Here is a 12,615-nt window from a genome sequence, read left to right as displayed (position 1 = left end):
TACATCCTTCAGCATTCTCTTGCCATAGTCTAGTTCCTGTCGGGATATTCCTAATATTACTGCCTCAGGCAGAATACCCTTAACTCGTGACAAAGGGGGTCGCATGACCTTTATTAGAAAATCATGACATGGAGAGAGCAAATGACAGACAAAGCAAAGTTGATGCACAGTATTGAATGTATAGAAAGCATACACAGAGTAATCCAACATTTCTCCTTCATTTCCCCCCTTTGGGGCTTAAGGCCACAAAGACATTTTAGTAATCAAAAAGAAATAAAAAAGAAAAATCCAATTTCAAATAACATTTTCCAAAAACATTTCCGGGTCATCATATCAGGGTAAAACTCATTTCACATTTCAATATCATTCTATCAAATCTTTTGTCCAGTTTTATTTATCCAAACAGAATCCATTAATGTTAACATAATATTCAAGGACGAACCACCTAAAAATTGTTCTATCCCTGTCACACCTACTATGTTAAAGCAATCTTTACTAGTACACAGTCGAGATGCAGAGCATGCAGAATCATCAGAAGTCCTGTAGGGAAAAACACGCATTTGAAAAGACTTTTCTTGGCACACCCAGCAGGTCTCATTCGTCCCTGCTACAGTTGTTCTAGCTTGGAAAGCCACTTCACAGGCTTTATTAGAACCACAGATCTCCTCTTCTGGAGAAGTGGGCATAATCAGTAAGAACACACAGAATAGCAACACTAGCCCCACTCTACTCCCAGTTACAAAACAACAAAAGCTCTATTCTATCTTCAACAGCAGAGCTGGCTTGGGTTTTTAGGTCCTCCCCAGGTCACTGTCCAGCGATGATTAAATATCTAGCTAAACTGGAAATAAAACAGTGCTAGTTTAGTGTATACTGATATCTTGTTTCTACGTTTAATATCCACCACTGATTTGGATGATGGATGGTTGAATCCACTAATTTAAATGGACACTGGTGTACCACACTAATTGATTTCCCTACCCTCAAAGGAATGACTTCACATGTGTACTTAGTAAAATGTGTAACATTCAGAGCATACTTCCCTTCATTTGCAGTCCAATACTTTCTAGTTGTAATGCAGGTTAAAACAGCAGGATCTTGCAACACTTCCCTAATCCCCGATGGAACATATATCCAAAGGTCTACTGGTGAAGTTTGCCAAAACCTCCCCTGGTCAACCTCAAGCATAAAGTCACAATCTGTTGAGATAATGTTCCGGTTCTTTCACCGCTCTGCAGTGTGACAGATGAATCCAAGAGTCTCTTTCCGCAATTCTCACTGCAGTAGGTGTAGACAACAGAACTTGATACGGTCCACGCCACCGTTCTTCATTCCAGCGTTTTCTTCGAAAGTCCATAACAAGCACTGGGTATGTATCCAGAAAACTTTGAGGCAAAGTCAACTGCACCTGTTAAGAAACAAAAGATAGAGCAGCAATCAGTTCTCGCATGTAACCAGACAAGGTAACAACTACATGAGGTTAGGATTAGGTAAACCTGGAATTGGCATGGGACGGGCAGTCAAAATCTCAAATGGGCTTAAAACTTTTGATCTTGATGCACGGCCTCTGAGGTAGAGGAGAACCAAAGGTAGAGCAGTCAACCAATTCCATCCCATTATTTTAGTCAGTTTATCTTTCAACATTCCATTAACATTCTGGCCATTTTGAAAACATATCTACAATTACAAGGCAATATTCATAACTTTTGCATTTTGTTAATTGATCAATTGAATAAAATCCATTATAATATATTCAAACGGGTCTGATGGTGGTGGGTGATGCCCTCCTTGGGTTCTCACTGTGGGTGCGGTGTTATGTTTTAGACAGGTAATGCACCTATCACAGTAAGCAGCTGCCGCGGTGGTGAATCCTGGTGCAAAATAAAGTTGTTCTATTGTTTTTACCATAGCTGTTGCACTCGCATGATCTAAACCATGAGTGACTTTATCAACTATTATGAAAACATTCTTTTTACAATTTTTCTTTTTTCTTTTATATCTGCCGATTTTTGTGCTTCTTTTAAAGCTTGACCTGATGTCACTATATCTGGTATATGCAAATTCCAAAACAATTGTGTTTTGTTCGAAAGTCTTAAAAACTCTGGTGGTATCCTCCTCTCAACTCCCCCCTTCGCGTCACTTTTAGCAGCCGAGTCAGCCCTCTCATTACCAAGGCTGACCTCATCAGCGCCTCTAATATGCACTGCACACTTAACCACTGCTAAAGCAGAAGGAAGCTGAATTGCCTCCAGCAACAATACAATGAACTCTTTATGTTGTACAGGTTTACCAGTAGCCGTAAGAAAGCCTCTTTCTTTCCATATTGCTCCATGGTCATGAACAATTCCCCAGCAATAACGACTATCAGTGTATATGCAAACAGATTTTCTAGCTGCCAACACACAAGCTCGAAAAAGTCCAATCAACTCAGCAGATTGGGCAGAAAAAGTTGGAGGGAGCGAGTAAGATTCAACCACTTCAAATTGATTCAACACAGCGTAGCCACTCCCTACCTCTCCAGATTCCAAGCGTAATGAGAAACCATCGACATAAAAAATTAAGTCAGGGTTAGTAAGGGGTTCCTCAGATATATCAGGACGAGGTTTAGTACAAATTGTTATGACATCACAGCAATCATGGCTTTCGCCATCTTCGGCGGTAGGTCCCAAAGCTGGAGCTAAAGCTTGTTTCAAAATCACAAAAGCAGTCTCACAGTCGTCAGTCCAAGTTACAATGTCAGTCAAACTCTTACAAGCATTTGCGCATGCTCGGAGAGGTTGTGCCTTCTCCGAGAAGTCTAAAATCCAAATGCGGTAATAACCAATCATTCCTAAGAAGTTTAACAATTGCTGCTTTGTCCTGGGTCTCGGACAGCCAGTAATTGCAGTGATGCATGACGCATCCAGGGCCCTGCAGCCAGGAGTAAGTATATGACCCAAGTACTTAACTTGCTCTTGGCAGAGTTGCAACTTTTCTTTAAGAGACTTTAAGTCCCTCCCTGGCCAGGTATTTCAGCAATGCCACTGTGTCAATCAGGCATGATTCTTTTGATGGACTTCCTAATAAAACATCAACATAAGAAATAACAGTACTTCCTGCCAGTGGAGTAAATTGTGTCAGACAGGCCACTAATGCCTCATTAAACACTGAAGGTGATTCTGTGTATCCCATAGGCAAACGACTCCAAACGACTACCTTTGACCTTTTAAAGGTGAAGGCAAACCAAAATTGAGAGGCAGGATGTACTCTTATCATAAAAAACGCATTTTTAATATCAATTACAGAATAAAACTTCGCAGTGGATGGCAGACTAGAGAGAATTGTGCAAGGATTTGGCACAATAGGATGCCTCGGGTGAATAGCGTCGTTAACAAGTCTTAAATCTTGCACAAATCTCCAAGTGCCATCAGACTTTTTAACGGGCAAAATTGGTGTGTTAACTGGGGAGGAACTGCAACGCACAATAGCTCCCCTGTCCAATAATGATTTGAATACAGGCTCTATCCCCTGCTCAGCCTCTTTCGACAACGGATATTGGGCTTTCGACGGGTAATGCAATGTTTTTGCGCATATTTTTAATGGTTGAGCAGTAGATAGAATCCCAAAGTCATAACTATCAGCTGCCCAGAGATTATCTGGAACAGCGGCTAACAGATCTGCTTTCTCTTTTAAAGAGAGAACCCTCCATTTATTGGGTTGGGTTAATGAGGGTATTAAACATGCAGAGAGCTCTTTCTGCACAGGAGTAACTTTCAAAGAACACTATGCATCTTGCATGCATCTTGTGATGGCGAATAAAACAAATTTAGGGTTTCTTGGACCCCTGTCCAATCTTTAGCATTCACACACGCTTTCACAAACGGCCCTAAATCAATCCAATTTTCTTGGGCTTTTACCAATGCAACATGTGGATAAGAATTTGGGTTTGCAAACAAATATTTCAGACCTGGAGACAGGTCTACTACTACTGCAGAGTAGATTTTAGAGGTCAATACGCCGGCTACATCAATAGTCTCAATACTATTTCCTATCTGGTACCACTCTTTCACATACAGCTGATCTGGAGAGCCTTGAAAACATGTGATTGTACACTGAAATTGCTCGGGGGTTTCTGTCTTTTCTAGAACCGAGATCGGAGATTTTAATGCTAAACTAATGTCTTTACACTCATATCCTATCCATGTGGGGTTAACTTTCTGACAATACAGATAAATGGGCCCTTCTAGACCTACTCCTTCAGGAGAAAGAAAAAGTGTAAGATTTAATTTATACATTAGATCTCGGCCTAGTAAATTTTCAGGGCAAACACTGCTCAAGAGAAAAGAATGTTCTACTGTCTGATGTTCATATTGAACCACTAAAGGGGTAGAAACTGGTTCTGCCACTGATTGGCCTGAAGCTCCTGTTACATATATAACTCTATTGCTTTTTAATGTTAAAAACGTACAACTATCTTGCCTTCCAAGTGTACTAACATCCGCTCCTGTATCAACTAAAAAAGATACATCATTACCATTCAGAGAAAGAGTTAGCTTAGGTTGTGCGGCAGCATTTAAAGTCAGTTGTGGATAAAGTTCATAGGGTGATACAGAAGTGTTGGTGAGGGGTCCCGGAGTCCCCTGTTCAGAGTCCTCCCTGTCCTATTCAGAATTTCCATTCTGTGTCCAGAACGGACCCTGAGGGCATCGTTGTGATGATTTATCCCCGTCTTGTCTCCAATCACCCTGCTTCGGACAATATCTCGCTGTTCTATGTCTCCACAATTCCAGCAACCGTTTCTTTCAGTCCACCTAAATCCTGCTCTCCTTCCTCAACAAAGTTTGTTAACTGCTGAAGCCACTCTTCCCAAGAATTCTCTAGCAGTCTGTTGTAAGCTGAGAAATAGCCATTTTAGTCCAATCTTCAGTAGCTGAATACTTGCAGGGACTTAGGGGCAGGAACAGCCAAAGCCAGCTGTGGTGTAGGGGGTGCTGAAGGGAATGGTGGTGGAGATTTACGGACTAAGGGCTGGAGGTCAGGTTCACTCGTCTGCACATAGACTTCAGTTGAAATGTCCATAGCTCCGCACAAACTTCTCTCTCTCTCTGGCCCTGCTCTTTCTGTTCCATAACTTTTCTCTTCTCCTCTCTTTTCCTCGCTTCTCTTTTCCCACTTATCAAACAAATCATACTTAAAAGGCCTAGCCTTCCTTTCCATCTTAGCCCTACATTCAGTTAACCTTTCAAAACTCAACGTACCATCTAAAGGAAATTTTCCTTCAGTCCATCTACTCCACTTATTCAATAAACATTCATCTACACATTCAGGTCCATATTTCTTATACATATCTTTTAAACATCCATAATTATGTATACCTTTGGGCAATTTAACAGTTTAACTATTCCCCATAGCAGTGTCCCTTTAATATATTTTTATTAACCAAATTACCTCACGCCTAAAACAGAGCAAACTATCAGAGTACAATAGCAATGTTCTCAACCAATCCAATCCCCGTATCAAGCGCTTTAAGCCAATCCTACCGATTGTTTCTCTTAGCAGATCCTTTATCGATTGCTCTTCGGCTGTGCTCACAAGCCAACCTTTCTACCTTCCTACAAGTAGAGCAGATTGCTTCGGTGGCACCCCGGCACACAAGCCAACTTTTAACTACAAAGCGGTAGAAAAAAATCGCTTCCCACTCACCACCTAGGTGCCTGTGACCACAATATGGTAATACCGTATCCGAGACACAGGATGACTCCCTTCCGGCAAGGATAGGTCCCGCGGGCGTTGTTGCCTTTTTTCCACGGTATTGTCCCAAAATCAAAAATAGATCTCCCGTAAGGCCTTTTCGGGTCCTACGCCTTCCAGGTTTCACCGCCGCGTCTCGGAGTTAGGAATCCCACCCGCTGCCACCAAAATGTGGTCAAAAATATCCAGGCAACACTCAGGTGTGAGGAACCACTGCAGGTTTATTCACGATACCGGGAGCAGGTCACTAGCAACAGCATGTTCCAGTAACACTACTCAAAGTTCTCTAGGGCGAAGCCCCATCTTATACATGTTAATTACATTGGTAATACAAATCACATGAGTACAATGGTCTTTTCCAAAAATCCTCATACATGCAGAAATACAACAATACATATACACTTCTTGGACATAGCATGTGATCCATGCGCCATACGCAAGTCATGTGGCTACTCCAAGTAAGTAGATAATTGGTCAATACAATACATATACATCCTTCAGCATTCTCTTGCCATAGTCTAGTTCCTGTCGGGATATTCCTAATATTACTGCCTCAGGCAGAATACCCTTAATTCGTGACAAAGGGGGTCGCATGACCTTTATTAGAAAATCATGACATGGAGAGAGCAAATGACAGACAAAGCAAAGTTGATGCACAGTATTGAATGTATAGAAAGCATACACAGAGTAATCCAACATTTCTCCTTCAATGTAGACAAGGTGATATATCAGATGGGCGGGCGTGATATGCTTTTAGTTGCCCTGGATTTCCCATCTAAAATAGGGATAGTTGAAATGCAGGTAAAAACACAACTGCAAGTCAAAAACTTCCTTTATACTTTCTGTACAACTTTATGGAATGACAGTTCATGAAGTTGAAATCAAAGACAAACTTTTCACAGGTTGCATTTATATTTAAGTTTGTTAGCATATAGCAATAAGCCCAATTCATTCATTTAGCACATTTTTCATTCAACATTCTGTCAGTTCATATTTTTCAACAACTGCATGTGAAACTGGGCAATTTCCGGCTGTAGCCAGCTAATGTAGACCCTGGTGTGTGTGTGTGTGTGTGTGTGAGTTTGTGTGTGTGTGTGTGTGTGTGTGTGTGTGTGTGTGTTTGCGTGTGTTTGCGTGTGTGTGTGTGTGTGTTTGTGAGTGTGTGTGTGTGTGTGTGTGTGTGTTTCATGTCTCAGGGAGACCCCAAGCATGACACACAGATCTTCTCTCTGGCCGTCCTGCTAAGCAGCACTCTGGTTTACAACAGCAGAGGGACCATCGACAACAGGGCTGTGGAGGACTTGCAGTATCCTTGTGCACACAACGGTTGCCGAAGAGCTCACAGTATTAAGGAGATTTAGCGTTAGCCAGAGCTTACAGTGTTAAGGAGATTTAATGTTAGCCAGAACTGACAGAGTATTAAAAGAGCATTAACGTTAGCCAGAGCACATAGTGTTATGGGGATTTAGCGTTAGCCAGAGCTCGTAGTGTTATCAAAGTCCTTTTAGACAAATCCATCCACTCAGCGGCCATATTGCAACACTTTTTGGGCACTTATCGGGCATCTATTTCGGCAGAAATGCGCGTGCGCAAGGCTTCACGACACCAATCTTGTTCCAGCGGCGAGATCACAACACGCACAATGTCTTCACAACACACCACATGATTGGCTCAATGTCTTCATAACACAGCACATGATGTCGATGTTTTGCCGCGGAAGGGGTGTGATATGCTTAGACAACTGCCATATTGGCCTTACAAACTAACCCCATGCATTTCTATGGAGGATGTTTTGAGTGCTGTGTCTCATTAGAAAAGTCTCTGGTATTATGGGGCTTTAGCGTTAGCCAGAGCTGACAGTGTTATGAGCATTAGCGTTAGCCAGAGCTGACAGTGTTATGGGGCATTAGCGTTAGCCAGAGCTGACAGAGTTAAGAGCATTAGCGTTAGCCAGAGCTCATAGTGTTATGGGACTTTAGCGTTAGCCAGAGCTCATAGTGTTGCACCTCAACTGCCTGCAGATATGTAACTGAGCTGGCTGAGTACATCAAAGTGAAGTCATCTGATGAAGATGGAGACGATTCCGAGTTTGTGAAGGTCTTCCCCAGCTTTATCTGGGCCGTGAGGGACTTCACTCTTGAGAGGAAGATCGACGACAAGGATGCGACAGAAGATGAATACTTAGACTTTGCCCTGAAGCTGAAACCTGGTATGAAATATCACTTAGACTTTGCCCTGAAGCTGAAACCTGGTATGAAATATCAGCTCCCAAACTCACACTTGGAGTCAGTTCCCAAATACCAAGTATTGTTTTGCCTCTTCTGACCACATTCTTACAAAACTTACGAAAGTGAGGAATAACTTTCAAGCTACAATTTGATTAGATGCTAGGTTCAAATTAATAATACACCATCCTACCTCCTTAGACCTCTGAGCTCCTCGCAGGGTTAGGTGAGCTTAATGTACCCCTCACCCTGATCCTGTTCTTATATTATCAACCACGTCCTTTAGAGGTTACCCCTCACCCTGATCCTGTTCCTATATTATCAACCACGTCCTTTAATAATAATAATAATAATAATAACTTGGTTTTATATAGCACCTTTCAAGTAACCCAAGGTCGCTTTACAAAAGGAGATAGGGCAGGGGAATAGAGGGGAGAAGAGAGGAGGGGGTAGAAATGGGGTTGGGGGGCAGGGTGGTTAAGGACCATAGGCCTCAGTGAATAAATGTGACTTTAGGTGCTTTTTGAACATAGCCAGTGTGGGGGCTTGGCGGATATGGAGAGGTAAACTGTTCCAAAGGGTGGGGGCAGCAACACAGAAGGCTCTGTCACCAAAAGTCCGTAGCCTGGAACAAGGGATGACAAGCTGGTCCTTGCCAGAGGACCTCAGGGACCTTGGCTGGGAGTGATGCTGGATGAGATCGGAGAGGTACTGGGGAGCAAGAGCATTGAGGGATTTGTAGGTAAGGAGTAAGATTTTGTAGGTGATCCGTGACTTCACCGGGAGCCAGTGAAGCTGCTTGAGTGTGGGGGTAATGTGTTGCCATCGCTTTGTGTGTGTGAGGATCCTGGCAGCCGAGTTTTGGACACGCTGTAGCTTGTCCAGTGCTTTGGTGGGAAGACCATAAAGGACACCGTTACAGTAGTCCAGACGGGAGGTGATGAAGGCATGTATCAGAGTCTCCGCATCAGTGTCTGACAGTGAGGGCCGGAGTCTGCAGATGTTTTTGAGGTGGAAGAAGGCGGATTTGGTGATGTTACTGATGTGAGCTTGGAGTGAAAGGTTGCAGTCCAGAGTCACACCCAAGTTACGCACTTCTTGGGAGGGCCTGATGGTAAAGCCATCAACGTTCAGTAAGACGTCCCCAACTTTCTTGGACAGAGACGGAGGGGCCACCACTATGAGCTCTGTCTTGTTGTTGTTGAGTTTGAGCAGGTTGGTGGCCATCCAAGTCTTTATGTCATGCAGGCAGTGAACTAGTGATAGGGGAGGGAGATTGGTAGATGGTTTAGCGCTAATGTAGAGCTGGGTGTCGTCAGCATAGCAGTGGAAACTGAGCCCATGCTGACGGATGATCTGGCCGAGAGGGAGCATATAGATGGTGAACAGCAGGGGGCCAAGCACTGAGCCTTGGGGCACGCCGATGTTGACTGGAGCTGGGGTCGAGTTGGAATCCTTGATAGTGATGTATTGCGTCCTAGTGAAGAGGTAGGAGTGAAACCAGGAGAGAGCAGAGTCAGAGAGTCCTAAGTGTTCATGAAGACGGTGAAGCAAGATGGTATGGGTGTCAAAAGCTAGATAAGTCTAGGAGGATGAGAAGGCTGATGAGGCCGTTGTCTGCAGCTATGAGGAGGTCGTTCATGATCTTAGTGAGCGCTGTCTCCGTGCTGTGGTGGGGTCGAAAGCCAGATTGGAGGGGTTCATAGAGGTTATGGTGGGACATGTGGTGTTGAAGTTGGGCAGCCACCGCTTTTTCCAAGATCTTGCTGAGGAAGGGTAGGTTGGAGATTGGGCGGTAATTTCCAGGATCGTCAGGGTCCAGGCTGGGTTTTTTGAGGGTGGGAATGACCACAGCCGTTTTAAAACTAGATGGCACCACACCAGATGTGATTGAGGTGTTAATAATGTCGGTCATGGTAGGGCAAAGTGTGGGCAGACACGCCTTTACCAGGGCCGTGGGCATGGGGTCCAGTTTGCTAGAGGTGGATTTAGCTTTTGACACAAGATCCATGACCTGGTCATTACTGAGTGGTGAGAATGAGGAGAGAGAGCACAGATGTGGATGAGCAGAAGAGGTGGAGTTGCAGTCCTTCAGGTGAAAGGCAGGTGGACATGGGGCGCCTGTCTGACGGAGCTGCAGGTGGATGTCGTCCACTTTCTGCTGGAAGAAAGTTTGGAACTTGCAGCAGAGTTCTGCAGCATCTGATGGTTGGGGTGGATCTGGAGGGCGGAGAAGACGGTTTACAGTTGAGAAAAGCTGCTTTGGTCGATTCTGGTGTTTACTGATGAGAGTGGAGTAGTACAGAGTTTTAGCCCTGGAGAGAGCCTTTTTGTACTTCCCCACATGATCTTTGTAGGCCTCTTGATGTACAACCAGTCCAGATTTTTTGTACAGCCTTTCAAGCCGGCGCACAGCTGCCTTCAGATGGCGGAGCTCAGGAGTGAACCAAGGCGCGGGCTGGCTGAAAGTGACAGACCGAGTCTTCAGGGGGGCTACAGCATCCAGACTGTGAGAGAGAGCTTTGTTGTAGTGCTCAATAAGGGCATCCACAGAGTGGTTACCCCTAACCTTGATCATGTTCTTATATTATCAACCACGTCCTTTAGAGCTTACCCCTAACTCTGGACCCTGTTCCTGTCCTAATATTATCGACCATATCAATGTCCTTACATTATCGACCACATCAGTGTCCTAATATTATCGACCACATCAATGTCCTAATATTATCGACCACGTCCTTTAGAGCTTACCCCTAACTCTGGACTCTGGTCCTGTCCTAATATTATCGACCACATCAATTTCCTAATATTATCGACCACATCAATGTCCTAATATTATCGACCATATCAAGGTCCTTACATTATCGACCACATCCTTTAGAAGTTACCCCTAACCCTGATATTGACCTTACATTACTGACCACATCCTTCAGTTTTAACTTCACACACTTCACATTGCTTAGACAGAACACACTCAAACACAGACTCCCACCTCTTCCTTTCATGTGTACATATGTCCACTAACCCAGAGTTCTGCTGGTCTCTCCTGAAGGCAGCTCTAAAAAGGTGAATGACCACAACCTTCCTCGAGAATGCATCCGGAAGTACTTCCCATCCCGGAAGTGTTTCACCTTCCCATTCCCCAGCCGCCCGGAGGACGTGATCCGTCTGGACAGCTTGTCCCAGTCAGAGATGGCCCCAGAGTTCCTGGAGGTCACGGAGCGCTTCTGCACCTTCGTCTTCGATCAGAGCCCTGTGAAGCAGCTGAAGGATGGACACACTGTCGACGGCAGGAGTGAGTCAGACTGGAGCTGTGTTGTCACGATAGCAGAGTTAAGACTAAGTATCAGCAGAACAGTCAAACTACAATAACGTTGTCACGATAAAAGGGTTAAGACTACGAGAACACTATGGTTGATAAGTGTATTTAAAGGTTTTCGAGATCTAGTCTGTAAGAACAACTGTAACTAACTCACTCTGTTATGAATTAGCAAATAAATGTAAGTGTTACTGAATAATGTAATAGCCAGCAACACTCTCACAGTGTTACTCCCCCACTGTTACTACACAACCACTGTGTAGCTGATGCACAGACGCCTGTTCCAGAGTGTCTGATCCAGTGTTGCTTAGTTACGTCTATACTGTTCCAGAGTGTCTGTTCCAGTGTTGCTTAGTTACTGCTATACTGTTCCAGAGTGTCTGTTCCAGTGTTGCTTAGTTAATGCTGGCCTGTTCCAGACTGTCTGCTGCAGTGATGCTTAGCAATTGATACCCAAAGACCAAGTGCTTGTGTTTGTTGCCCCCCCCCCACTGAAGTCCTGGGGCACCTGGTGAAGACGTACGTGGAGACCATGTCCAGCGGGGGAGTGCCCTGCTTGGAGAACGCAGTGGTTGCCATGGCGCAGATTGAGAATGAGGCTGCTGTGAAGGAGGGTCTGGAGGTTTACGAGAACGGCATGGCACAGCTGACCGCCTCCTTCCCCGTGGACCTGCGTGACATCACCGCCGAACACCAGCGCCTCAACAGCCTGGCAACGGAGGTCTTCATCAAGCGCTCCTTCAAGGATGACGACGGGAAGCACATTAAGTCTCTGGAGGTAAACTAGACCTGGAAAACTAATAATCAATCATTCTGGAGGTAAACTAGACCTGGAAGACTAATAATCAGTCATTCTGGAGGTAAACTAGACCTGGAAAACTAATAATCAATCATTCTGGAGGTAAACTAGACCTGGAAAACTAATTATCAATCATTCAAATGGCAAACTGCTGGTACGACTACTGACAGAAGATCAGTAGAAGAAGATCATGTCTTTGATGTAGAGTTACCATCCGCTTCATTAGTGTGGAGTTAGTCATCCGCTTCATTAGTGTGGAGTTATTGAAGAATCATCCGGTTCAGTAGTGTGGAGTTATTGAAGAATCATCCGCTTCAGTAGTGTGGAGTTATTGAAGAATAACTAGATAGAAAATAGATTCTGTTTTTCTGTGTGTCATTTCAGGAGGCTGTTAACAAGCTGTTCAGTAGATTCCTTCAGCAGAATGAGGAGGCCTCCGTCCTGAAATGCAAGAAGGTCCTCACAGGTCTCTCTGCTCCACTGAGGGAAAGACTCCAGCAGGGATTCTACATGAAACCCGGAGGATACCAGCTCTACTGCCA

At 44.3% G+C, this 12,615-nt stretch overlaps 1 protein-coding gene across 5 annotated transcripts in view; it reads left to right on the top strand.

Moving 5' to 3' along the window:
• LOC143099996 (guanylate-binding protein 4-like) overlaps positions 1-12,615 on the top strand; it is a 41,038-nt gene that overhangs the window by 18,763 nt on the left and 9,660 nt on the right. For all 5 annotated transcript variants that reach the window (XM_076262903.1, XM_076262907.1, XM_076262904.1 and 2 more), the window contains 5 exons: positions 6,927-7,036; positions 7,752-7,939; positions 11,008-11,250; positions 11,772-12,052; positions 12,458-12,615. The exon at positions 12,458-12,615 is cut by the window's right edge and continues 55 nt beyond it. In XM_076262903.1, coding sequence (XP_076119018.1) covers positions 6,927-7,036; positions 7,752-7,939; positions 11,008-11,250; positions 11,772-12,052; positions 12,458-12,615 — 980 coding nt within the window. The remainder of the gene's footprint in view (positions 1-6,926; positions 7,037-7,751; positions 7,940-11,007; positions 11,251-11,771; positions 12,053-12,457) is intronic.

Source organism: Alosa pseudoharengus, unplaced genomic scaffold (genome assembly GCF_046254945.1).
Source record: "Alosa pseudoharengus isolate Yale_2024_CS ecotype anadromous, Long Island Sound unplaced genomic scaffold, YU_APseudo_1.1 YU_APseudo_1.1_scf_3, whole genome shotgun sequence".
Taxonomy (NCBI): domain Eukaryota; kingdom Metazoa; phylum Chordata; class Actinopteri; order Clupeiformes; family Clupeidae; genus Alosa; species Alosa pseudoharengus.
This window is presented reverse-complemented; position numbering and strand designations above follow the sequence as displayed.